Source organism: Bos taurus, chromosome 18, assembly GCF_002263795.3.
Source record: "Bos taurus isolate L1 Dominette 01449 registration number 42190680 breed Hereford chromosome 18, ARS-UCD2.0, whole genome shotgun sequence".
NCBI lineage: Eukaryota > Metazoa > Chordata > Mammalia > Artiodactyla > Bovidae > Bos > Bos taurus.
The window spans coordinates 55008267-55035560 of NC_037345.1; the positions used below are offsets into that span (position 1 = coordinate 55008267).

General features: G+C 49.8%; 1 protein-coding gene across 5 annotated transcripts; it reads right to left on the bottom strand.

Annotated features, from left to right (window-relative positions):
- Positions 1–60: 60 nt before the first annotated feature.
- On the bottom strand, positions 61–27289 carry ODAD1 (outer dynein arm docking complex subunit 1). Of its 5 annotated transcripts, XM_059877587.1 has the most exons (16): positions 27217–27289; positions 26674–26730; positions 26239–26331; positions 24930–25029; positions 24584–24773; positions 13763–13885; positions 13357–13470; positions 9988–10055; positions 4568–4755; positions 4218–4352; positions 3788–3870; positions 3227–3692; positions 1982–2148; positions 1781–1884; positions 1154–1232; positions 61–1024 (listed from the first exon to the last, which is right to left on the bottom strand). In XM_059877587.1, exons 3-16 carry the CDS (start codon positions 26306–26308, stop codon positions 515–517), a joined length of 2397 nt encoding a protein of 798 aa, XP_059733570.1. In that variant the 5' UTR covers positions 26309–26331; positions 26674–26730; positions 27217–27289; the 3' UTR covers positions 61–514. The 5 variants fall into 5 exon arrangements, with proteins under 5 accessions (XP_059733570.1, XP_024834989.1, XP_024834988.1 ...); XM_024979221.2 differs by lacking the exon at positions 27217–27289 and having other exon boundaries at positions 1985–2148; positions 3524–3692; positions 26674–26870; XM_024979220.2 differs by lacking the exon at positions 27217–27289 and having other exon boundaries at positions 3524–3692; positions 26674–26870.
- Between the last annotated feature and the right edge of the window lie 5 nt (positions 27290–27294).

A 27294-nucleotide genomic window follows, 5' to 3' on the forward strand; every position in this document is an offset into this window, starting at 1 on the left:
AAACAGCCATGTCTCAAGTTTTCTCTCACACACACAAATACACTTATAACCAGGCTGGAGTAAAAGTCAGACTCTGGCCTTTATTTCCTATGGTCACAGCTCACGCCAACCCTGACACCTTGGCCCCTATTCCTCCCCCACTAGTCAGTACTGAGGACTCTTGAGGGGAACAAGGAACTACAGGGGCTGGGACATGAGATGCAAGGAGGGCCTGGGAGATGGAGGTGAGGAGAGGGAGTTAGAAATGGGGAAGCTGAAACAGGAGGGGAAGGGGTCATCAGAGAGGTCAGAGCAGAGATGAGAACGCAGACATGGGGACAAGACTGGGACACACTGAATGGGAAACCCAGAAACAGGAAATCCGGCAACTGAAAGGGAAGGGTGCGCCAGAAACAGGGAGACCGGGAGGCTGATGAGGGAGGGCTAATAGAAGAGATACGGAAACACAGGGAAGGGAATCAGAGACGCCGAGAAGGCCCTGCGAGGAGCCGGGGCCCGGCTGGGGCTGGGTGCCCTAGTAGTTGCTCTGGGAGTCCTTGCTGGTGCTGGAGGCCTGGCCGGTGCTGGAGGCAGGGCCGGGGCTGGAGGCAGGGCCGGGGCTGGACCCGAGGCCTCCACTCGATTCTGACCCAGGACCTTTGCTTGCCTCAAAGCTGTCGTGGTCTCTGCTGGACCCCACGTATCCAGTGGACCCCAGGTAGCTGCTAGAGTTGGGGGATCGGAAGGTCACGCGGCCCGGGATGGAGCCTCGACTGGACATCAGTCCCCCTGTGGTGGCACTGGAGTCCCCGAAGGTCACGTGGCCCACGTTGGAGCTGGTGGCGCGGCCTCCGCTGGACACCAGGATGCCGCTGGTCCTGTGGCTCATGATGGACCCAGGAACTTGACTGGGCCGCTGGGTCACCAGGCGCGAGCTGGAGCTGACCTTCTGGGTGCTGGAGGTCATGCTCGGGGTGCTCTCCACCTTGATGCTCTCGACCAGCTCCTTCAGGTGCTGCTCCTTTGGCTGCTCCCGGGCCTCCAGCTGCCGGGGAAGTGAGTTAGGGCCCCTGGGGGAGGCCGCGCCCACCGGCGCCCTCGCCCCCGCCCCGCCGGGATCCCGGCCCCGCCCCCGCCACGTCCCGCCCCGCCCCCTGCCGACGCCCATCCTCACCGCCTTCATTACAGAGCTCAGCAGCTCCTCCTTGCTCAGAGGATAGTCGTCTTTGGCCTCAAAACCTGGGGGGTCCTCCCTGAAGTGAGGGAAAAGGCAGGAAGGGACTCTAAGTCTCTACCTTCGAAAGTTCGATGGCTCCTCATTGCAAGGTCCCGAGACCCTCAGCCACGCGCCGGGGTCAGAGCGTCTTTTCCCTGTCTGGTCCATCCAGGGCCCCATCGTCCATACTGTCCCTGGAGACCCTACTCTTCCTGGCTCCCCCGAAGCACCCGCTTCATATTCTACCACCCCCCACCCTTTAGTTCAAGGAAGTGATAATGTCAGTCACTCAGTCGCCATGGACTCTTTGCGACCCCCTGGACTGTAGCCTGCCAAGCTCCTTTCTCCATGGGATTTTCCAGGCAAGAATACTGCAGTGGGTTGCCATTCCCTTCTCCAGGGGATATTCCCAACCCAAGGATCGAACCTGAGTCTCCTGCATTGCAGGCAGATTCTTTACTATCTGAGCCACTGGGGAAGCCCCCCTAGTCCAGGGGATCCCCCCAAGAACGGCCCCTTCCCACATCTCGCCTCCATCCCCAGGGCACGTCCTCCCCAGCCGCTCCCTCTGGCCCTCTGGCTCACAGGTTGTCTGGCGGCTGAGGTGGGGCCACCTTCTTAGGAAAATCCTCGGAGCTCTGGCCCAGCACCATGAGGGCAGCGTTGAACATGCTGGTGGAGGTGTAGTTCTGGAGGGTGGAGAAGTCGGCTGTCTGTTCAGGTCCGTCTTCAAGGCCCCGGCCCCCGCACCGCCCCCCCCCCCCACCTCCATGCCCTCTGCACCACAACCTGCGTTTCCAGGAAGGCCTGCACGGTCAGGAGCTGCACCAGTCGCTTCTCGATGAGGCTCAGAAAAAGGCTGATGTCCCGGTCTCTCATGTGGGTCTTGATCCCGAGGAGGTCATTGATAAGGGTGCTGTCACACTGGGCCCTGGTGAAGAGGTGCTGGATGTCTGGGGTCAGAGGGGACAGGTGGTTATGGACCCAGTGTCCAAGGAGTGCCAGCTCTCTCCTCCTCAAGGCCCTGCTGCCCTGGCTGAGGAGACGCCAAACAAGGCTTAAAGATGGCAAGGGACTTGTCCAAGTTCAGACTGCCAGGGGAGGAGGGTTGGCGGGCATCTCGGGGTGCCTGGCCCCCAGGCGCCACATGACAGAGGACAAAAAGCAAGGGAGGGGCTTCCCTGGTGGCGTAGTGGTAAAGAATCTGCCTGCCGATGCAGGGGACAGGGGCTCAATCCATGATCCAGCAAGATCCCACATGCCATGGAACAAAGACCCAGGGCCACAACTATTGAGCCTGTGCTCTACAGCCAGGGAGCTGCAAGTACTGAGGCCACGTGCCCTACGCTTGTGCTCCGCAACAAGAGAAGCCACCGCAATGAGACGCCTGAGCACCACAACCCCAGGAGCAAAACCTCAGCCTGGCATCCATTTAGGATTTGAGGCTCTTCAGCTTCCACCCACGCCCCCTTCCATTCCCCTCTCTGCACAAAGAACCTACCTTCCTTGAACACATCTCCAAGCCTGGACCCCACCTGCTGGGAGCATTCCCCCCCTCCAGGTTTTTGCTTACTCATCCTTTGAAATCAGCCTCAAGCATCATTGCTCCCAGGAGACCTCCCCTGTGACCCGACAGAGCCAGTGTCATGGGTTCTGCTGCTGGCACTTGAAATTCTTGCTGGTTTTTCAAGAAGGGGCCCCACTTTTCACTGAGCACTGGGCCCCCCAAATTCTGCATTCCATGCTGACTTAAAGGCATCCTCTCGTTCCTGCAGTCCCCAGGGTATCCTCTATCCCAGCCCCTGGGTTACGAGTATCCGAAGCCAGTCTCTTATCCCGCCCCCCAACCCGCCCAGTCCTCATCACCTAGCATAGGGCTTTGCGCTGTGGCAAACAGGGTCTACCAAGACTTGAGCTCCTACTGTGCAGCAGACTTCCTGCTTGCTCCCCGTCACCACTGCCACCTCTCCCTGTCTCTCTCCATCTGTCATCCCACCAATCTCATGCCAACCCCACGAAGTAGGCACTTACGGGGGGCTCCAACAGAGGATACCACACACCAAAGTTCACAGATAGGGGAGCTGGGATTCAGACCCAGCTGAATCCCAGCAGCCTGACTCTTGTCCCTCTGCACTGGAAGGAGGAATAGATGCTGCTGCAGGATGGACGGATGGATGGATGCAGAATGGATGGATGGATATGGGACAGACAAGGGACAAGGGAATGCACAAAGTGGTCCTCGGAATGTCTGTCCGTGGCCAACTCTGGCAGGGCTCCCCGCCTGCTCATCACAACCTCCCAGAAGAAGAAGCCGGGCCTGGGGCTCACTGGTCTTGAGCTTCTCCAGCTGCTCGCGAAAATTGTGGTAGCGGGCCTCCAGGTCGTCGGCCTCCGAGTGCACATCGTCCACGCGCTGCTGCAGCTCTGCCCGCTGCTGCTCCTGCTGCGCTCGCCGGTCCTCCTCGCTGCGGCGCCCGCTCACCAAGGCCTCCTGCATCTGCGGGGGTAGGGGCGCAACGCTGGGCCCAGCTCCGGAGGGGACACAAGGCGGCCAGAGGAGTCAGGGATGGGGAGGGGGCGGGTCTCGCCCACCTCCTTGATCTCCTCCTGCAAGTGCTCCAGCTCCGAGTTCTGCTCATTGATGAAGTTGAACTCCGCGAAGTTCCGCTCCTCCACTGGGGGCCAGTGGGGAAAGGCAGGGTCCGGAGAGACAAGAGACACGCACGCAGAGACAAACACAGGAGGAAGGGGTCAGAAGGCCCGAGATGGGGGAAGGAGGGAGATTGGGAAAGACGGGGAGGAGGAGCGTGGCAGAGGCAGGGCGGATGGTAAGAGCCCAGTAGAGCGGAGCCTGATCGCTGGGTCCTCCAGCGAGGGTGGAAGACCCATCCCCCCCCCCCCCCCCCCCCCCCCGCCCAGGCCCAAAGCGGTGGCCCTCGGTGACCGAGACAGAGCACAGTCTGCACTGGATTCTGGGGGCCTGGGGCCGCGAGCCTGCCCCTCTCCACCCCCAGGTACTCACACTCCAGATACTTTTCCACCAGCAAGTCCGGGTCGCTCTCCCCGGTCATCTGGGACAGTTTATTCAGGGCGTCCTCGTAGCGCAGCACCAGCTTCTCCTGGGAGGTCTTCCGGAGGCCTTCGGCCACCTCCCGGGCTGGGGGGCGAGGGGACAATGAGGTCGCCGTCGGGGCGGCCACCAGTGGCTGCTGTGGCCTGAGCCGGGAGGCCAGTGGGGAGAGGGCGGCCCCGCAGTCGCGCAGACCCCGCCCCTCCGCGCCCCGCCCCTGGAGGCCCCGCCCCACGCTGAGACCAGGGGCCGGCGGGCCCGCCCATCCCGCTGCCCAACATGCTGGCGGCCCCGGGCCTCACCTCGCTGCTCGCGCTTCTCCACGATGGCGGAATCCGGCTGCCGGTCGCCGTTCTTGAGCTTGAGGAAGTGGTGCAGCTGCTCCAAGTGTGCGATCTGCCGCTGCAAGATCTGCACCTCCGTCTCGTTCTGGGCCACCTCCTTCTCAGCTCTCTCCCGCAGCATGCCTAACTTGGCCTTCGCCTCTTCCCTGGGAGGGATGGGGGGTGGTTAGACCAGGGTCAGGGAGACAGGAGGTTGGATTTGGGGTCAACCTGGGTTTGGAGGGTGAATGGGGCAGGGTTAGCTATCAGGCTGGGGTCTCAGGGATGGGGGAGGTCAGCCGGGAGTCACAGAGATGGACAGAGCCAGCCTGGGGTCACAGGATGCATGGGATCAGCCTGGGGTCCCAGAGATGGGGCAGAATCAGGTTGTCACAAAAGGCAGAGAACTGTCTAGGTTCCTAGTGGTGGGTCAGGATGGGGTTACGGGGCAGTAGGGGGTGGAGGAGGAGGAGGTGGGTAGGCCATGTAAGTGACTGATGGTCTTGCCCACTGAGGGGGCACCGCTGCATTGCCTGCCCGGGGCATCGGGGAAGCCTGGCCATTATTATGTGGCTGTGGAACAGGAGGCAAGAGGCAATGATGGCACAGTTAGAGATGATACTCAGACTCCAAAAGGTGGACCCAGGTGATAAGGTAACTGTGCTGGAGTTTGGGGTGAGGGTGGGTACTGTGGTTGGAAAGATAAGACGCTTGGAGCCTGCAGGGCCTCACGTGGACAGGCACGTGCCATCACCAGCCCTTGAGTGTTCACCCTGTTAGGATGCTGGGGACACCTGCTGACTGAAACTCCCCCGGCCTGCTCAGCTGGAGGTGAAGCTTTTAACAGTAGTGCAGCCAACTGTGAACTCAGAGTGCCCCAAGCCTACGTCACAGGTCATAGGATCAAAGGTCAGAGGGTCATTAGGTGGGGAGACCAGCAGCTCAGTCTTCTCAGGTCCCACAAACCAGTCTAGTTCCCCTTTCCACGCTTTTGCCAACCTCAGTTGCCTCGACTCAGGGCACAAGCTTCTGGCTCTACTCAAATTCTGCTGAGTCCTCCTTGGTGGGAGCCCTCTCCTGGGCTCCCAGGCCCAGCCCGCAGAGACCCCTCTAGGAGCCCCTCAGGGATCAGGACTCACCGTTCTTTCTGTGTCTTGGGCCCCAGGCCCACTGAAGGGCCAGGAAGAGGGAACCCAACTTCCCAAGAGCCAGGCCCTGCAGGATATGTACTAAAGCAGCCCACAGGGGTCCATGAGGAAGATCCCATTATTATTGCCATGTCACAATAGAGGAAACGGAGGTTCAGAGAGGGTAAGTGGCCTGCCCAGGTCACCCAGCTAGGAAGCGCTGGTCCGACAAGAAGTGTTGATCCTGACACCTGTCCCTTGCCTTCTAGCTGAAACCACCCTTCCTTGCACCCAGCTGGGCTGCCCACTGCAGACAACTGGACAAGTGCTGGCAGGGGCCAGATGCTTCTGATGCAAAGACAGGCCAACAGAGCATCACCGGTGGGGCTTGGCAGAAAGCATGAGGCAGGCCAGTCAGATTCTCTCCTCGGAATTCACACTGGGAGATGCTAAGAAGGGGACAGCAGGAAGCCAAAGCTAAAAGGATGTATAGAGAGAAGCCACAAGAAGTCATGTTATGAAGGCCAAGTTAGGAAGAAGCCAGAGCTATGTGTGAACAGAAGCCATGAGTTGAGGCTCTGAAGAGGTCATGGCAGACCACAGGTAACAAACGACAGCATCAGCCATAAAAGGACTTCCCTGGTGGCTCAGCGGTCAAGATTCCACGTGTCCACTGCAGAGGACGCAGGTTTGATCCATGGTCAGTGAACTGAGATCCCACATGCCATGCAATGTGACCAAAAAGTAAAAATAAATGAGTGTTTTAAAGAAGTATAATTTAAACAACAAACAGACAAAAAGAATCAGCCCTAAAAATGCAGGAAGTTCTGAGAGATGCTACAACGTGGGTGAACCTTTGAAAGCATTACACTGAGTGAAAGGAGCCAGACACAGAAGGACACGTCATATCATTCCATTTACATGAAACATAAAGATACACTTAGGGACAGGTAGATGTACAGGTAAATCGTCCAGATGACAAGGAGACTGGTTGCCAGGGGGCTGGAGAAGAGGGGACTAGAGAATGACTGCCTACTGGGCACAGATCTCCTTTTGGGGTATTGGAAACAGAAATGATGGTGCACAGCATTACGAATGTACTAAATGCCTCCGAAAGGTGCACTTTAAAATGGTGAATTGTATGTGCATCTTAACTCAAAGCAAGGGAGGAAGAAGGAAAGAAAGAAAGCAAAAAGAGAGAGAAGGAACGAAAAAAGAAAGATTATAGAAACCTTAAGGTAGATTTGGGCTAGAGCCAATGTCTCATGGAGTCACAAACCATAATCAGCAGAAGTCGTGGGGTAGAAACAAGATACTGAATAGAAGCTAAGAAACCCCTTGCAGTAAGAGAACAGTGCTGAAGCTTAGAAAGTAGAGATGGGATAGGAGAGAGAGAGGGTGGAGCCCCCAAGAGCCCAGAGGCAGAGAGTGACACCCATCAGCTGAGCAGCCGGGACTTCAGGGTTCCATACAACATGACCCTTTACCTGAAGGTGTCTTGAGAGAATCTCTGTCTCTTTCAACCAATATTGATAAATATCATAGCAAACACCCTCTTCCAACAACACAAGAGAAGACTCTACACATGGACATCACCAGATGGTAAACACCGAAATCAGACTGATTATATGCTTCGCAGCCAAAGATGGAGAAGCTCTATACAATCAGCAAAAACAAGACCAGGAGCTGACTGTGGCTCAGATCATGAACTCCTTATTGCCAAATTCAGACTGAAATTGAAGGAAGTGGGGAAAACCACTAGACCATTCAGGTATGACCTAAATCAAATCCCTTATGATTATACAGTGGAAGTGAGAAATGGATTAAAGGGACTAGATCTGATAGACAAGAGTGCCTGATGAACTATGGACTGAGGTTCGTGACACTGTACAGGAGACAGGGATCAAGACCATCCCCATGGAAAAGAAATCCAAAAAGCAAAATGGCTGTCTGAGGAGGCCTTACAAATAGCTGTGAAAAGAAGAGAAGCGAAAAGCAAAGGAGAAAAGGAAAGATATAAGCATCTGAATGCAGAGTTCCAAAGAATAGCAAGGAGAGATAAGAAAGCCTTCCTCAGCAATCAATGCAAAGAAATAGAGGAAAACAATAGAATGGGAAAAACTAGAGATCTCTTCAAGAAAATTAGAGATACCAAGGGAACATTTCATGCAAAGATGGGCTCGATAAAGGACAGAAATGGTATGGACTTAATAAAAGATATTAAGAAGAGGTGGCAAGAATACACAGAAGAACTACAAAAAAGATCTTCACGACCCAGATAATCACGATGGTATGATCACTCTCCTAGAGCCAGACATCCTGGAATGTGAAGTCAAGTGGGCCTTAGAAACCATCACTACGAACAAAGCTAGTGGAGGTGATGGAATTCCAGTGGAGCTCTTTCAAATCCTGAAAGATGATGCTGTGAAAGTGCTGCACTCAATATGTCAGCAAATTTGGAAAACTCAGCAGTGGCCACAGGACTGGAAAAGGTCAGTTTTCATTCCAATCCCAAAGAAAGGCAATGCCAAAGAATGCTCAAACGACCGCACAATTGCACTCATCTCACATGCTAGTAAAGTAATGCTCAAAATTCTCCAAGCCAGGCCTCAGCAATATGTGAACCATGAACTTCCAGATGTTCAAGCTGGTTTTAGAAAAGGCAGAGGAACCAGAGATCAAATTGCCAACATCTGCTGGATCATCGAAAAAGCAAGAAAGTTCCAGAAAAACATCTATTCCTGCTTTATTGACTATGCCAAAGCCTTTGACTGTGTGGATCACAATAAACTATGGAAAATTCTGAAAGAGATGGGAATACCAGAACACCTGACCTGCCTCTTGAGAAACCTGTATGCAGGTCAGGAAGCAACAGTTAGAACTGGACATGGAACAACAGACTGGTTCCAAATAGGAAAAGGAGTAGGTCAAGGCTGTATATTGTCACCCTGCTTATTAACTTATATGCAGAGTACATCATGAGAAACGCTGGGCTGGAAGAGGCACAAGCTGGAATCAAGATTGCTGGGAGAAATATCAATAAACTCAGATATGCAGATGACACCACCCTTATGGCAGAAAGTGAAGAAGAACCAAAAAGCCTCTTGATGAAAGTGAAAGAGGAGAGTGAAAAAATTGGCTTAAAGCTCAACGTTCAGAAAACGAAGATCATGGCATCCGGCCTCATCACTTCATGGCAAATAGATGGGGAAACAGTGGAAACAGTGTCAGACTTTATTTGGGGGGGGCTCCAAAATCGCTGCAGATGGTGATTGCAGCCATGAAATTAAAAGACACTTACTCCTTGGAAGGAAAGTTATGACCAACCTAGATAGCACATTAAAAAGCAGAGACATTACTTTGCCAACAAAGGTCCGTCTAGTCAAGGCTCTGGTTTTTCCAGTGGTCATGTATGGATGTGAGAGTTGGACTGTGAAGAAAGCTGAGTGCAGAATTGATGCTTTTGAAATGCGGTGTTGGAGAAGACTCTTGAGAGTCCCTTGGACTGCAAGGAGATCCATCCAGTCCATCCTAAAGGAGATCAGTCCTGGGTGTTCATTGGAAGGACTGACGTTGAAGCTGAAACTCCAATCCTTTGGCCACCTGCTGCGAAGAGTTGACTCATTTGAAAAGACCCTGATGCTGGGAAAGATTGGGGGCAGGAGGAGAAGGGGACAACAGAGGGTGAGATGGTTGGATGGCACCACTGACTCGATGGACATGAGTTTGGGTAAACTCTGGGAGTTGGTGATGGACAGGGAGGCCTGGCGTGCTGCAGTCCATGGTGTTGCAAAGAGTCGGACAGGACTGAGTGACTGAACTGAACTGAACCAACGCTTCCTACGTTCCTGGCCCCTGCATCCTGAGCTTACTTAAATCTGTTTATATATTATTTATTTATTTGTTTATTGGTAGCACCACGGGGCTTTTGGGATCTCAGTTCCCCAACCAGGAATTGAATCCAGGGCCTTGGCAATGAAAGCCTGGAATCCTAATCACTGGGCCACTGAGAACTCCCCTTAAGTTTCTCTACATCCCTATGTGCTATGTGCCATGAAAAGACAGGGGCCAAAAGGTTAATTCATACACCCAAGAAGAAGGACCTTGCCCAAGGAGCTGGAAAATTGGTGGAGGAGGGGCAAGAAAGGGGCATCTTATGAAAAAGTTGGGGGCGGGGTTCTGACAATCCGTTTCATGAGGTGGGAATCTTCCTAGCACTTTGTTAAGAAAATGCATGGACTGAGTCATCTAGGACGCCTACCGGGGCCCTACCTGACGGTGTAGGCGGAAGTGGAGGAGACCATGAGGTTCCTGACAGAGTCCTTCAGGAGCTGGATCTCCTGCCAAGAGAACAAGACCGAGGCCACTTCTGACACCCTCGCCACTGGAGGGCTTTCCTTTGAGCCTGTATCTCCCAATAAGAAGTGGGTTTCCTGTGTCTTAGAAATGTGGTCCTTCCTAGTTAGTGGCAATCCATGAAAGGGTTTTCAAGAAGGTTCCAAGGGAGAGGAAAGCCAGACTGATGACCAGGAATGCAGTGAAATACCCAATTCAGGATACTCCTAAGAGTGCTGACCTAACTTTGAGGTAGAGTCAAAAAATTGTGTGAATTTCAAAATTGTGACCACACTAATCTGTTTCCTAGTTCTGTGGAAGTGTCTGTGCAGAGTTATGGGTAAAAAGGGTTCTTTCAGGAGAAAGAAAGGAAGAAATTACATGTATATATTTTTACACGTATAGTGTATATGTATGTACTAATGTGTATAAACACATATATATCTATGTTGCATGCATCCTCAGTCGTGTCCAACTCTTTGCAACCCCATGGACTGTAGCCCACCAGGTTCCTCTGGCCATGGGATTTCCCAGGAGTGGAATACTGGAGTGGGTTGCCACTTCCTATTCCAGGGGATCTTCCTGAAGCAGGGATTGAACCCACGTCTCTTGCACCTCCTGCACTGGCAGGCAGATTCTTTACCACTAGCGCCACCTGGGAAGCCCCTATATATGTATGTGCACACATGCACACACACACACACCCTTTTGCAACAAGAAACCCAGGCTAGAGAACCAGAAACTACGGAGGCTGAGTGGGAATGGATAGAAGAAATGATGAGGAAATGACTAAACCTTTGGAGTAGTTTTTTAAATTTATTTATTCATTTTGCTATGCCAGGTCTTAGTTGCGGGACTTGGGATCTTCAGTCTTTGTTGCTGCATGTGGGATCTAGTTCCCTGACCAGGGATGGAACACCGGCACCCGCATTGCAAATGCGGAGTCTTAGCCACTGGACCAGGGAAGTCCCTGGGATAGTTTTGATTTGGGAACCCATCAATGGTTTACGTGTTCACAAAGAAAATTCAATCAACAAGAATAGGGGACAGAACTAAAACCAAATATGAAGAGAAGCAAATGAACCTAACTATATTTCAAAGAACAGAACCACAAAGAAGACCAAGAAAAAATAGGAACTAATCCTAGTAACTTCTGAATAAGGTGTAGATGGATGGATGGATGGATAGAGGATAAAACAATAAGCAAATGAATTGTGATCTCTCAGGTTCAAGGGTTGTTAGTACAGTTGTAACAATTCCAAACCTCTCTTGGGCATTTCATAGGGTTGAACATAAGTACGTATAACAGTGCTATCGGCAGCTAGAGTTCCCACTGTGGGGGAAACAGAGATAAAATGGGGAGTGTTCAGGAATCAGGCAGTGGTGCTGGGGTCAGAATGAGAGACACCAATGCAAACTCGGGATTTTAAAATGTGTGTGTGTTTCCTAGCTCTCTCCAGAGAAAGGGCCTCAGGTCAGTGACACCCCAATGGCAGTGAGGACTCCTAGAGCCTATATTTTGGTTTCTCAGCACCTACTTCCCACTGGGAAGAACCAGGACTCTGGAGAAACACCAACTCGAGAGTTAAGGCAGAACAAGTACAAGAAAGTCTGGACTATCTTCTTGTGCCAGAAAATAAGGAAGTCCTGTGGTGGGGGGGACGATGGGCTTGTCAAAAAAGCCAGCTCAAAGGCACTCCCACCAGAGAAGTCTGGGACAGTTTGAGCATCACAATAAGTAATGCACACTATGGATTATAAGTCATAGATAAAGTAAGAATACACGAATGCTTACTGACAATCCACAAATATACTTAAGAAGTTCTTCCTTAAGTAAAATGCCATTTTCTAAATGAAGAAGAAATGATAGAGAGTTTAAAAAAAAATCACTCTTTGGTAGCCATTACAGTAATAATTGGACTTCTCAGGTGGCTCAGTGGTAAACATTTCACCTGCCAATGCAGGAGACCCTGGTTTGATCCCTGGGTCAGGAAGATTCCCCTGGAGAAGGAAATGGCAACCCAGTATTCTTGCCTGGAGAATCCCATGGACTGATGGGCCTGGCAGGCAACAATCCACGGGATTGCAAAGAGTTGGACACAATGCATGCATGCACAGTAATAATTATCCAGGCAAAAATCATCATTATGAGAGGCTAGAGTGGAAATGTGTTGGGAAACAGGATATTTACGGTTTCAAAGAATCTCCCTGGACCCATTCATTATAAAGAGGGAAACTCTCTATTGGAGAAACCGGCTGACCAAGCGATCAAGGTCAACATCACTAGTTACGGGACAAACTGACGTTACGTGCTCCTGGTGTAATGCCCACAAATGACACACCTCAGTGATATTTCACCTAAAATGCACGACTTGAATCTAATCATGGAGAAAGATCAGATAAGCCCACAGTGAGGGATGTCCCACAGCACAGCTGGGCTGGGTACTTCCAAAATGTCAAAGTCATGGAGACAAAGAAGTGCCAAGACACTGTTCTAGATGAAGGGAGCCAGGACAACCAAACGCACTGTGGGATCTTGGCCAAGAGCCTGCAGCAGGATAATTAAATTAACTATCACGGGATGCTGTTGGCATAATCATGAACTTTAAATATGGACTATTGAGAACTGTAACGATGTTCAAGCTCCTGACTTGGGCAAGGGCACTTTGCTTATGTAAGAAAATGGTCTCGTGCTTAGGAAATAAGCACTGACGTTCTTAATGACGTTCTGTAATGTCTACATCGAGCTCTCAAATCGTGACAATGTTATTTTCAGTAAAAAAACAATTACCCGGAGACAGAAAGACAGACAGAGCAAAATGACAAATTACCAATCTTGGTGAAGGATTGATAGTTCTTTGTACTATTTCTGCATCTTTTTCTGCAGATTTGCAATTATTTCAAAGTAAAACTTAGAGAGAGGGGAAGAGAAAAAAAAGGAAGGGAGGGAGGCAGAGGGAGGAAGGGAGCGTTCTTCAAAGAACCTCTAAGCTTATTGAGAAACGTGTGGAATGTAAATGGTCTGGCTGAAGCCTTTGTTGCCCGCCCACCCCGCCACCACCCCTCCCCCCCAACCCCGTGAGGACACTCAAAAGTGACATCTCTGCTTCCATCTGAGGCAGTTGTCTTTGTTGGAACATTTTCAGGTCTCCATTCCCTCCAGACTCAAGTAAATCCATGGTTCTGGGTGGTTCTGCACTTGAGGAGGGAGGGTTGGAGAAGATAGGGTGACTCTTGCATCCCCACCCTCCTCGCGGGCTGAGCCGCGGGCTGAGCCACGGGCTCCTGGGCTTCAGGGCCACTGACCTTCTGGAGCTTGCGGTCCACATTCAGATAGCGGTTCCTCTCGATCCGCAGGAGATCTAGCTCCTCCCTCAAGGTCGCGTTCTGAGCCAGCTGGATGTCAAAGCGACAGATGACCTGGGGTGGGAGAGGGTGCTGAGAGCCTGTCTGACACCTGGCCTGCCTCCATTCTCCACTTTCAGCAGAGGAGAGGGCACTTGCCAGACTGGGGGCCCGTTCCCAATTTGGGGACCCTGAGAGCGTCGCCAAGGACCCAAGGATCAGCCTCCTTCCCAGGGAGGACCCTCCATCCCTCCGGGATCGTGTCTCCTGACCTGGTCCACCATTTCCAAAACTTGACTCCCATGCTCAGGTCTTCCCGTAAACCCCAGAGCTCGGGCCTGGGGACAGCCAAGGGGCGGACCCTCACCTTGTCCAACTGGTTTTCGAGACTCTTGATCCTTCGCTGGCTCTTGACCTTGTCATGCTGGACGCATCCTGGAGACCTGGCATTCTTGCTGTGGGCAGAGTTCCGGCTCTCCCATTCCTGGATCTGGGGAAAGAGGGTGGTACCTGTTGGCTGAGGAGATGTGGGAGAGATGGAGGGAGGGAGGGAGGAGGTGAGTGGGAGGGTGAGTGACTTAGGGCGGTTGACAGGAGCAGTCCTTGTGTGCCTGGCCATCAGCTGGACCTGCTTCTGAGATCAGTACCCAACTTTCCATGTGGGTCTGGCTTCCAACCGTAAGAAGCCGCCCTGCTGGCCACATGACCCAGGTCTAGACAATTCTTTTTTTTTTTTAAATAATCTTTAAATTGTATTTATTTTTGGCTGTGCTGAGTCTTCATTGCCACGCAGGCTTTTGTCTAGTTGCGGGGAGCAGGCTTCTCCTTGCAGTGGCCTCTCTGCTTGCAGAGCACGGGCTCTAGGGTTCGCAGGCTTCGGTAGCTGCACCTCATAGGCTCCAGAGCGCGGGCTTGGTAGTCGTGGCGCACAGGTTTAGTTGCTCTGCAGCACGTGGGATCTTCCCAGATCAGGGATCAAACCCGTGTCTCCTGCATTGGCAGGCGGATTCTTTACCACTGAGCCACCAGGGAAGCCCCAAGCTAATCCATTTAGGGATGGATGTGTGCCCCAAACTGAGCCAGCCTGAATTCTTTCTGGTATTTTGGGAGAAACATGTGATCTGGGTGGATGAGACACCACTCACAGTGAACAAAGTGGAGACAAGAGTCTGAGAGTGAGATAGACTGGGACCTGGGGCCCTTTGCTGCAAATGCTTGCCCCTGGACAGACATCTCCTCAAGTATAACCTTTAAAATTGTATAATTTTTTTTTTAAGAGAAAAAAAAAATAGATGAAGGCAAAGATCAGCGTGATGCTTCTACATACAAAGGAATGCCAAAGGTTTCCGGTAGACCAGCAGAACACAGGCAAGAGACACAGAAGAGATTCTCAAGGCTTCCAAAGGAACCAGTCCTGCTCACATCCTGATCATGGACTCCTGGCCTCCAGAGCTGTGTGACAATGAATTTCTGTCGTGTAAGCCACCCTAAGAAATGCATGCATGCACCAAGGCACCCCCAGAGTGTTGCAGCAAACTCAAAGGGGCAACCATAGGGATATTTTAAAATTTGAGGGAGACACATGGACATTAGTCAGACACCACATGAACTGGGAGCTCAAGGTCGTTGCCAGGTTCAACAGGATGTGGCGCTACATTCCTTTGGATGACACATCTTTTTGAAAAAACAAGAATCAAAACTCCAAAATGGTGCCATTGAGAGAAATTGGGCAAAGCATACAAGGACTTCTCTGCTTGTGAATCTATCATTATCTCAGTAAAATTTCAGTTTAGAAAAAGAACGCAAGTGCTGCACAGAAATCAGTATGGAATGAGTGGTGAGTCCAAGCTAACCAAGATCTGAAAAGTTGTACAGTGCCCCAAAGGCAGAAACATCCCACAGGTAATCGTGGTTTTAAAGAACTAAACACGATTTTCTTCAACTTATGTATATATATATATTTTTTTTTTTTCCAAGTGGTTTCTGGTTGTTAGGATGCAAACCCTTACTGGGTTGTTCAGCCAAGCCGCTGTAATAGAGTTGTTAGCAGTGTGATACTGGGGGTCCTCAGACAGTGCTTGAGAGCTCACAGTTACATTTTCAGGAAGTACATGAGTTCAATTGCTGGTAGCTTGAAATTGACTATACTAGTTTCCCAGTTCTGCAGAAAAATTACATTCTTCAGTGTTCACAGGAGATTAGTTCCAGGACTCCTCTCAGATACCAAAATCCAAGGATGCTCAAGTCTCTTATATGAAGTGATGTAGTAGGGACCTTCCTGGTGGTCCAGTGGTTACAACTCTGCACTTCCAATGCAGAGGTCCAGAGTTCGCTCCCTGAGTGGGGAAGATCCCCTGGAGAAGGAAATGGCAACTCACTCCAGTATTCTTGCCTGGGAAATCCCATGGACAAAGGAGCCATGTGAGCTACAGTCCACGGGGTTGCTAAGAGTCAGAAACGACTGAGTGGCTGAGCACACACACATATATTATGTCATTATAAAAATATACCAATTTATTTATTCATTCAAATATTAATGGACATTTGGGTTAATCTGGAGCTAGATGATATGAATAATGCATCTATCAACATTTTTTCACGAATCCTGGTTCCAGGGTATATACACAGAAGTGCCATTATTGGGTGGGAGGATGGGTTACTGACAAATCTAAACCAGTTTCTTTGCATTGATCGCTGAGGAAGGCTTTCTTATCTCTTCTTGCTATTCTTTGGAACTCTGCATTCAGATGGGTATATCTTTCCTTTGCTCCTTTGCTTTTCACTTCTCTTCTATTCACAGCTATTTGTGAGTCCTCCCCAGACAGCCATTTTCCTTTTTTGCATTTCTTTTCCATGGGGATGGTCTTGATCCCTGTCTCCTGTACAATGTCACGAACCTCAGTCCATAGTTCATCAGGCACTCTATCTATCAGATCTAGGCCCTTAAATCTATTTCTCACTTCCACTGTATAATCATAAGGGATTTGATTTAGGTCATACCTGAATGGTCTAGTGGTTTTCCCTATTTTCTTCAATTTAAGTCTGAGTTTGGTAATAAGGAGTTCATGATCTGAGCCACAGTCAGCTCCTGGTCTTGTTTTTGTTGACTGTATAGAGCTTCTCCATCTTTGGCTGCAAAGAATATAATCAATCTGATTTCGGTGTTGACCATCTGGTGATGTCCATGTATAGAGTCTTCTCTTGTGTTGTTGGAAGAGGGTGTTTGTTATGACCAGTGCATTTTCTTGGCAAAACTCTATTAGTCTTTGCCCTGCTTCATTCTGTATTCCAAGGACAAATTTGCCTGTTACTCCAGGTATTTCTTGACTTCCTACTTTTGCATTCAAGTTCCCAATAATGAAAAGGAGATATTTTTTGGGTGTTAGTTCTAAAAAGTCTTGTAGGTCTTCATAGAACCGTTCAACTTCAGCTTCTTCAGTGTTACTGGTTGGGGCATAGACTTGGATTACTGTGATATTGAATGGTTTGCCTTGGAAACGAACAGAGATCATTCTGTCGTTTTTGAGATTGCATCCAAGTACTGCATTTCAGACTCTTTTGTTGACCATGATGGCTAGTCCATTTCTTCTGAGGGATTCCTGCTCGCAGTAGTAGATATAATGGTCATCTGAGTTAAATTCACCCATTCCAGTTCATTTGAGTTTGCTGATTCCTAGAATGTCGACATTCACTCTTGCCATCTCTTGTTTGACCACTTCTAATTTGCCTTGATTCATGGACCTGACATTCCAGGTTCCTATGCAATATTGCTCTTTATAGCATCGGACCTTGCTTCTATCACCAGTCACATCCACAGCTGGGTATTCTTTTTGCTTTGGCTCCATCCCTTCATTCTTTCTGGAGTTATTTCTCCACTGATCTCCAGTAGCATATTGGGCACCTACTGACCTGGGGAGTTCCTTTTTCAGTATCCTATCATTTTGCCTTTTCATACTGTTCATGGGGTTCTCAAGGCAAGAATACTGAAGTAGTTTGCCATTCCCTTCTCCAGTGGACCACATTCTGTCAGATCTCTCCACCATGATCCACCTGTCTTGGGTTGCCCCACAGGCATGGCTTAATTTCATTGAGTCAGACAAGGTTGTGGTCCTAGTGTGATTAGATTGACTAGACTAGACTAGAGATCTCTTTAAGAAAATTAGAGATACCAAGGGAACACTTCATGCAAAGATGGGTTCGATAAAGGACAGAAATGGTATGGACCTAACAGAAGCAGAAGATATTAAGAAGAGGTGGCAAGAATACACAGAAGAACTGTACAAAAAAGATCTTCATGACCCAGATAATCACGATGGTGTGATCACTCACCTAGAGCCAGACATCCTGGAATGTGAAGTCAAGTGGGCCTTAGAAAGCATCACTACAAACAAAGCTAGTGGAGGTGATGGAATTCCAGTGGAGCTATTTCAAATCCTGAAAGATGATGCTGTGAAAGTGCTGCACTCAATGTGCCAGCAAATTTGGAAAACTCAGCAGTGGCCACAGGACTGGAAAAGGTCAGTTTTCATTCGAATCCCAAAGAAAGGCAATGCCAAAGAATGCTCAAACAACCGCACAATTGCACTCATCTCACACGCTAGTAAAGTAATGCTCAAAATTCTCCAAGCCAGGCTTCAGCAATACGTGAACCGTGAACTTCCTGATGTTAAAGCTGGTTTTAGAAAAGGCAGAGGAGCCAGAGATCAAATTGCCAACATCCGCTGGATCATGGAAAAAGCAAGAGAGTTCCAGAAAAACATCTATTCCTGCTTTATTGACTATTCCAAAGCCTTTGACTGTGTGGATCACAACAAACTGTGGGAAATTCTGAAAGAGATGGGAATACCAGAACACCTGACCTGCCTCTTGAGAAACCTGTATGCAGGTCAGGAAGCAACAGTTAGAACTGGACATGGAACAACAGACTGGTTCCAAATAGGAAAAGGAGTACGTCAAGGCTGTATATTGTCACCCTGCTTATTTAACTTATATGCAGAGTACATCATGAGAAACGCTGGGCTGGAAGAGGCACAAGCTGGAATCAAGATTGCCGGGAGAAATATCAATAACCTCAGATATGCAGATGACACCACCCTTATGGCAGAAAGTGAAGAGGAACTAAAAAGCCTCTTGATGAAGGTGAAAGTGGAGAGTGAAAAAGTTGGCTTAAAGCTCAACATTCAGAAAACAAAGATCATGGCATCCGGTCCCATCACTTCATGGCAAATAGATGGGGAAACAGTGGAAACAGTGTCAGACTTTATTTTTGGGGGCTCCAAAATCACTGCAGATTTGAAATTAAATTTAATTTGAAATTTAATTTCATGACTGCAGCCATGAAATTAAAAGACGCTTACTCCTTGGAAGGAAAGTTATGACCAACCTAGACAGCATATTCAAAAGCAGAGACATTACTTTGCCAACAAAGGTCCATCTAGTCAAGGCTATGGTTTTTCCAGTGGTCATGTATGGATGTGAGAGTTGGACTGTGAAGAAGGCTGAGCGCCAAAGAATTGATGCTTTTGAACTGTGGTGTTGGAGAAGACTCTTGAGAGTCCCTTGGACTGCAAGGAGATCCAGCCAGTCCATTCTGAAGGAGATCAGCCTTGGTATTTCTTTGGAAGTTGCTAAGTCGATTCAGTCATGTCCGACTCTGTGCGATCCCATAGACGGCAGCCCACCAGGCTCCCTCGTCCCTGGGATTCTCCAGGCAAGAACACTGGAGTGGGTTGCCACTTCCTTCTCCAATGCATGAAAGTGAAAAGTGAAAGTGAAGCCACTCAGTCATGTCCGACTCTTTGCAACCCCATGGACTGCAGCCTACCAGGCTCCTCCACCCATGGGATTTTCCAGGCAAGAGTGTTGGAATGGGGTGCCATTGCCTTCTCTGGAAGGAATGATGCTAAAGCTGAAACTCCAGTACTTTGGCCACCTCATGCGAAGAGCTGACTCATTGGAAAAGACTCTGATGCTGGGAGGGATTGGGGGCAGGAGGAGAAGGGGAGGACAGAGGATGAGATGGCTGGATGGCATCACTGACTCGATGGACGTGAGTCTCAGTGAACTCCAGGAGTTGGTGATGGACAGGGAGGCCTGGCAGGCTGTGATTCATGGGGTCGCAAAGAGTCGGACATGACTGAGCGACTGAACTTAACTGAACTGAAACCAGTTTCTACTGGGGGATGACTTTGGTTTACTTCCTTCTAACACCATTTCCATGGAAACATACTGGGTTTAAGGTAAATACAGAATGCCAGCTGTGGTTCCCAGGCAACAATGTTTACTATAAAGGTGGCCCCTGATTGTGAACTATGTCGGACTGGAAGGACTGTGAGTGGACTTGTAGACACCGGAGGCTTATGTGATCATGAATGAATAGAAAACTGGTTTCCTTGTGGGGTATTTCTTATAACGTAGTATGTTCCTGGTGGGGTCATACAAGCTGCTCTGATAATTGGTTACAAGTGGTGGCTCGTGTTGAATATAAAAAACATCCCCATGCCAGGGTGGGCAACACCCACCCATATGGTATCGTCCAACTGAAGATGCTGAGCAGTAGCCCCTGAATGCTCAAGGAAGATGCACTGGATGCTGTCGTGCAAAGATGCTGCTGCGTCCTGCCCTCTGTCCTTCTGCAGTTAAGTGAACCTGGTGCCAGGTGACAGCCTGTTGGATCCTATGAGTGTCATGGTCAGGTGGAGCCCAAGCCTGCTTCCGGTGACCATCCGTGTGGAGTGGATGCAACCCCAGCTCACAGGGTATGTTTCTCTTCAAATTTAATAGATAATGGGGGAAAAAACTTTTCAGAATATACATGACAATTTAGACTCCCTCTAGGTGGTGGGCTCTTATGAACCAGCAATTCTTTAAGAGTTCCCACTGTTCCTTCTCTCCCTGGCACTTGGCGTATTTGGACACTCGCTTTTGAAAATCTGGTGAGTGTGTAATGATACCTTTTTATGACTTTTCTCTCTCTTTTTTGGGGCTGTGCTGGGTCTTTGTTCCTGTCTGCAGGCTTTCTCAAGTTGCAGAGAATTGGGGCTACTCTCTATTTGCCGTGTGAGGGCTTCTCATTGAGTGCTTCGCTGGTTGCAGAGCACAGGCCTTAGGTCAGTGGGCTTCAGTAGCTGCGGCACAAAGGCTTAGTTGCCCTAGGGCATGGGGGATCTTCCTGGACCAGGAATCAAACCCATGTCTCCTGTATTGGCAGGTGGATTTTTTACCACTGAGCCACCAAGAAAGCCCTATGGCCTTTTCTTTTTATTTTTAAAATTTTTCCTTTTTGGCCTCTCTGCATGACATGCAGGATCTTAGTTCCCTGACCAGGCATTGAACCTGTGTCCCCTGCAGTGGAAGCATGGCGTCTTAGCCACTGGATTGCCAGGGAATTCCCACACTGTTCTTTTAAGTAAATCTTAGTCATCTTGTTCACTTCACTTCTCTATAAATCTTAGAATCTGTCCATTTCATCCATTAAAAATAAAAAACTTTTAGTGTTTTGATTGGAATTACATGACTTTTATTAATCAGTTTGGAGATCTGACATTTTACAACACTAACTCTTCCAATCCATGAACATGGTATACTTCCACATTTATTAAATTCTTCTTTGGGATTTCCCTGGTGGTCCAGTGGTTAAGACTGCTCTCCCACTGCAGGGGGTGTAGGTTCGCTCCCCGGTTGGGAATCCTGCATGCCGTGCAGAGCGGCCAAAAAAAAAAAAAAGATGACTCAAATATTAAATTCTTCTTTTGTTGTTGTTCAGTCACTAAGCTGTGTCCAACTCACTTTGACCCCATAGACTGCACCAGGCTCCCCTGTCCTTCCCTATCTCCTGGAGCTTGCTCAAATTCATGTCCATTGAGTTGGTGATGCCATCTAACCATCTCATCCTCTGCTGCCCCCTTCTCCTTTTGCCTTCAATCTTTCCCAGCATCAGGGAAATCTTCCCCAGCATTCTTTAATATTCCTCAATACACTTTTACAATTTATTCTATAGGGGTCTTGCATACTTTTGTTAGATTTCTTCCCAGGTACTTCCTTTGGCTATTATAAATGTGTCTTTTTTTTTCTTTAATTGCCTAATAGTTACTGCTAATATAGAGAAATATCATTAACCTTTGTTTCCAGCCACAATGCTAAAATACCTTGTTAAATATAAGTTAGTTTTAGATTCTTTTGGACCTTCAATGTACACAAATAGATCACCAACAAATACTGACCATTTCATTTCTTCTGATTTTTAAATTGTTTTATTTTTCTTTTCCTTCCCATACTGGGCTGGACAGGAATTCCAGTACAATGTCAAACAGAAGTGATGCTAGCTAACACCCTTATATTGTTACTGATCTCAAGGAGAATTTTTTTATGTTTTGCTATCAAATATAATGTTTGCTGTAGATGTTTTATAGTTGCCCTTCATCAAATTTGGGGAATTCCCTTTTATTCTTGGATTGCTAAGAGTTTAACATGAACGGATGCTGAATTTTATCATATACATATATATATACACATAGATTGTTGCTATGAACTGGTACAATCCAAGGATTGTCTGTCATCAGTTTCTGATGTGATAGGTTCAGAAAATGGGAGTAAGCATTTAGAAGCTATTCTTGGGTGCTGCTGAATTCATGCAACAAGTCACATAAGCCACCCCCAACACCCCACACTCTCCTGCCCAGATATCCACATCCAAATTTCTAGAACTTGTGACTATGTCACTTGAAGAGGCAAAAAGGACTTTACAGATGTGATAAAGCCAAGGATGTTGAGATGACTCAAGGTTAATCTCCTGAATTGTCTGGATGAGCTCAACATGATAACAAAGGTCGTTACAAGTGAAAGAGGGAAGCAGGAGAGTCAGAATCAGAGGAGAAGAGATGACAAAGGCATCAGAGTGATGCAGCTTGAGAAAGATCGACTGGTCATTGCTGGCTAAGAAGATACAGAAAGGAGTCATAAGGACGTCCCTGGCGGTCCAGGGGTTAGGAATCTGCCCGCCAATGCAGGGGAACACAGGTTCGACCTCTGGTTGGAGAGCTAAGATCCCACATGCCACTGGGCAGCTAATCCTGTGCCCACAATTACTGAAGCCCACATACCCTAGCCATGCTCCACAGCAAGAGAAGCCATGGCAAGGGAAAGCCCATACACTGTAACTAGAGAGTAGCCCCTGATTGCTGCAACCAGAGAAGGCCCGAGAGCAGCAATGAAGACTCGGCACTATCAAAATAAATCATTTTGAGAATAAAAAATTTTTAAAAGAAAGGAGCGATAAACCAAGGAATGCAGGCAGCTTCTAAAAGCAGGAAATGGAGTCTCCCCTGAAGGGTCTTAAAGGAACACAGCCTGCTAACACCTTGATTTTAGCCCAGTGAAACTCATTTTGGATTTCTGTCCTCCAGCACTGCAGGATAATTAATTGGTATTACTTTAAGTCAGTTCAGTTCAGTCGCTCAGTCATGTCTGACTCTTTGCAACCCCATGAACCGCAGCATGCCAAGCCTCCCTGCCCATCACCAACTCCCAGAGTCCACCCAAACCCATGTCCATTGAGTCGGTGATGCCATCCAACCATCTCATCCTCTGTCGTCCCCTTCTCCTCCTGCCCTCAATCTTTCCCAGCATCAGGGTCTTTTCAAATGAGCCAGCTCTTCGCATCAGGTGGTTAAAGGATTGGAGTTTCAGCTTCAACATCAATCCTTCCAATGAACACCCAGGACTCATCTGCTTTAGGATGGACTGGTTGGATTTCTTTGCAGTCCAAGGGACTCTCAAGAGTCTTCTCCAACACCACAGTTCAAAAGCATCAATTCGGCGCTCAGCTTTCTTCGCAGTCCAACTCTCACATCCATACATGACCACTGGAAAAACCAGAGCCTTGACTAGACGGACCTTTGTTGGCAAAGTAATGTCTCTGCTTTTGAATATGCTATCTAGGTTGGTCATAACTTTCCTTCCAAGGAGTAAGCTTCTTTTCATTTCATGGCTGCAATCACCATCTGCAGTGATTTTAGAGCCCCAAAAAAATAAAGCCAGCCACTGTTTCCCCATCTATTTCCCATGAAGTGATGGGAACGGATGCCATGATCTTAGTTTTCTGAATGTTGAGTTTTAAGCCAGCTTTTTCACTCTCCTCTTTCACTTTCATCAAGAGGTTCTTTAGTTCTCAAGTCACTTTAAGTCAAGTGAGTGGTAATTTGTTACAGCAGCAATAGCAAACTAATACAGCCCATCAAGATAACTAACTTTCAATCTCCTATTTGTGATCCAGTAGTGTGCAAGAAATCTTTTGGTCTCAGCAAGCAACTTTTTTTTTTAAGATTTTTTTGATGTGGACCATTTTTAAAATCTTTATTGAATTTGTTATAATATTGTTTCTGTTTTATGTTTTGTTTTTGGGCCCAAGGCATGTGGGATCTCAGCTCCCCCACCAGGGACTGAACCAGGACTCCCCAGCATTGGAAGGCAAAGTCTTAACTATTGGACCTCTAGGGAAGTCCTTTGGCAAGCAACTTTCTAAAATGAAGAGTAGAATTGAAATTAGAATGGAAAAAAAAGAAAGAAAATATAACGGATCCCATGTGGAGAAGAGTATTATTTGGGGAAACTTTGTTTCTGATATGTTTGCTTGTGTGTGTGTGTTTACATCCATATGCATCTCTTTGTAAATGAACAGTGTCACAGTGAGTCCTGGTCCTAAAAACTGAAAAGAACACTAGCCTAGAAAAGTCACACATTTCCAGGGTCAAACAACAGGATCTTGAAGCCAACAGGATGAAAAGTCGGTCTAGACTCTGCTGCATTACCCACATTCTCTTTTTGCAGATGAAGAAACTAGGGCCCGGAGAGAAGAAGACTTGCCCACGGTCACACAGCTCTGATGCGCCTGGACCAGAATTTTGTTATAATGCAGGATGCACTGACTCCAGAAGGTGACTCTTTCCCTCTTAACCGCCTTTTTGAAGGCATGGGGCTGTGCTAAGCAGTAAAGACTCATAATTCCTATGGGAGCCTGAACACAAACTCCCTTGAGAGGACGCTTTCAATAACTTTCAATAACCCCATTGAAATGACCCCATTTCGATGCTTTCAATAACCCCACTTTTCAGATGAGGAAGGTGAGGCTCAAAGAGGTTATGACACTTGCCCCCGAGTAGGACCCACCGAGTCTGGCCCCAGGACCCACCTCTCTGTCCAGGGCTTGGTTCTGCGCCTGCAGCTCCTTGACCTCGGCCTGCACCCGGACCTGGCACTTGAGCAGGTGACCCATGCTCTCCAGCCTCTCGCTGTCCCGCAGCCGCCTGACCTGGCTCTGGGCAATGCTGATCTGCACCCGCAGTTTGTGTCGCACCCCCTCCAGGCGCTGGATCTCCTCACTGCCCAGGCAGGGAGAGGGAGGGGAAGCCAGAAGGGGCAGAGCTCAGCATCACTGAAGTCCAGACACACTGAGCCTGCCCTCCCCTCTCAGACCCAGGAATGCAACCCCCACCTCCTTAACAGCCCCCTCCCCAGCTCCAGGGACCCAGGCTCACAGCTGCTTGTTGATGCGCTGATGAACTTCTTTGCTGTAGGCTCGCCTTTCATCTTCCATCACTTTGCATTGTCGCTGCAGTCGGCTCAGCTCCCAGTCCACTGAGGCGTGGGACCAGGCAAGGGATTCATGGGAATCCAGCCCCTCCCTCTCCAAACCCCAGGAATTCTGGCTCCCTTAGAGGCTCACCGACTGCAGCTGAACTGCAGACCCAGTCCCCCTCACCACTCTAGGGCTGCGTCTCAGTTCCTGTCTCTCTCAAGCTTCCTCATCCCTGCATACTGCCTGTACCCTAAGCTGACCTCCGCATTTCCCCCGCCCCAAACCCACTTCTATCCAGGGTTTGGGCACGCCTCTGTTTCCCCACTAGAGGGCACTCCAGGGAAGCCTCACAGTCCTCAGGGAGCAGAAGCACAGGACCTAGAACTTGGGAAAGCTGGGGACATGTGCCAAGTCCCCGGGGGCGGGGGGGGGGACACTTTTCTTGTTACATCCCTCCTGTTCAACCCCACCACCACCCTTCCTCAGCCCCACCCTCCCGCCTCCTCACTCTCAGCCCATCCCCTTGGCTCAGGCCTCACCCTCCCTTGCCTGGACCATCACCCCAGCCTCCTCCCCAACCTCCTGGCTCCCTTCACAGCTCCAGAGGGTCTTTCCATGCCTAGAGTGGTCACAGACCTCCCTGTGCTCCAGCACCTCCAAAGCTGCAGTTCCACAGCCTGGGGTTCCAGGCCCCACAAACCCGACCCTACCCACCTCTCTGGTCCCATCCACTAGCTCCCCATCCCCCACGGCATAGTTCTCAACCAGGATCAATTCTGTCCCCTTACGGCCATTTGGCAGTGTCTGAAGACATGTTTGATTGCCACAGGGGAGGGGAGGGTCGGGAGGGTACTACTGGCATGCAGTGGGTAGAAGCCAGGGGAGCACTGCGCATCCTCCAGCACACAGAACCCTCCCCCTAATATCCAAGAATGATCTGACACCTGACCCCAAGGGTCAACGATGTGGAGGTAAAGAAACCTTGCTCTAGTCACATCCTGTTCTCTCTGCAGAAACACTCTTCCCTTCCTTCTCCTGTTGGTAATTCCTGGGAGACGTTCCGGGCCTCACTCAGACTTCTCCTGCAGGAAGTCTTCCTGGCCATCCCACTCCCTCAGGCCCGGCTCCACCTTCATTCTGGAGCAAGTGTGTAGCCACTAGAGGGCGCTCCTGAAAACCCTCCCGGTCCCCAGGGCCCCGCTGCACAGGACCTGAAACATGGGAAAACCGAGGAAAAGAATGAATAAAATAAAGAAAGCAGGAATTACCCATTCCCTCCAGGAAGGCCTCACTTCCATCCTCGGAGCGAGTGCTCCCAGCCGAGAGTCCAAAAGGCATCTTGGCCAAAGAGGGTGAGGCTTCTGTAGGGGCGACACAGGACCCCTTCAGACGGCGAGGAGAGGGCGAGGAGGGTGGGCAATGAACAGCGAGGTACTAGGCACTGGAAGAGGGTGACCCCAGAACTGGCCTCTCTTTGAGTCTCAATTCCTCCAGTGAGTCAGAGCGGGGCACCTGTCAGATCTCTTCCCACGCCCCTCCCAACCTCCCACCTCTCACATTCTGTCTTGCGTCACGGCTCTGACTCTGGGACGGGGTCCTCTAGACCCTCGGTATCTCCGAGGTGGGGCTGTTTGGGGAGGAGGCAGCACAGAGGCAGGGGAAACCCCCGCCCCGGTCGGCTGAGAGCGAGGCCCGGTCCCTACCTGCTGGAGTGCCTGACCTGTCCTGGGTACTCCAATCTCACTGTTGTGGTCTGGTTACTGGGGAGATAAGAGGCCAATGAAGGTCTGAGGACAGCAGCCGGGGAGGGACCAAGGCCACAGAAGAAAGCCGTGGGAGGGGAGGCTGGGGAGGAGGGGCCGAGGAGGCCTCGACGAAGCCTTCAGAGAGGTCAGGTGCTAAGAACAGATGAGTTAGGGGAGCACTACAAGGGGCGGGGCTGAGGGAATCCTGCGAGGGGCGGGGCTGGGAGGGCCTGTGAGGGCTGAACTGTAAGCCTTGTGAAGGGCGGGACTGTAGGCCGGGCGAGGGGGGAGCTGTGGAGGACTAGGATGGGCGGGGCTGAAAGGGCCTTTGAGGAGAGGAGAATGTGTGAGCCTGAGGCGCGGCGCTTCGGGGCTAGCGAGGGAAGGGCAGAGCTGCAAAGACTGGAGAGGGCTAGGGCTGCGGGACCTGACGAAGGCAGAGACACAGATAACCGTCCTGAGCAGGACTTCGGAGCTTTGAAAGGGGAGGGGCAAGAATACCTGTAAAGGGCGGGGCTGCGGGCCCTGTGAGGGGTGGGGCTTCGGGGGGTGGCGAGGGGTGTGGCTGGAAGAACACGT

What these genes read in the sequence shown, in the direction of transcription:
- ODAD1 (XM_059877587.1), bottom strand. Translation starts at nt 26,308, where the DNA reads ATGCCTTTTGGACTCTCGGCTGGGAGCACTCGCTCCGAGGATGGAAGT. An exon ending in CCTTCCTGGAAACGCAGGTT is followed by an intron (nt 1,885 to 1,981) that starts GTGGTGCAGAGG and finishes TCCACCCTCCAG; the next exon opens with AACTACACCTCCACCAGCAT. An exon ending in TGAGCTCTGTAATGAAGGCG is followed by an intron (nt 1,025 to 1,153) that starts GTGAGGATGGGC and finishes CTTCCCCGGCAG; the next exon opens with CTGGAGGCCCGGGAGCAGCC.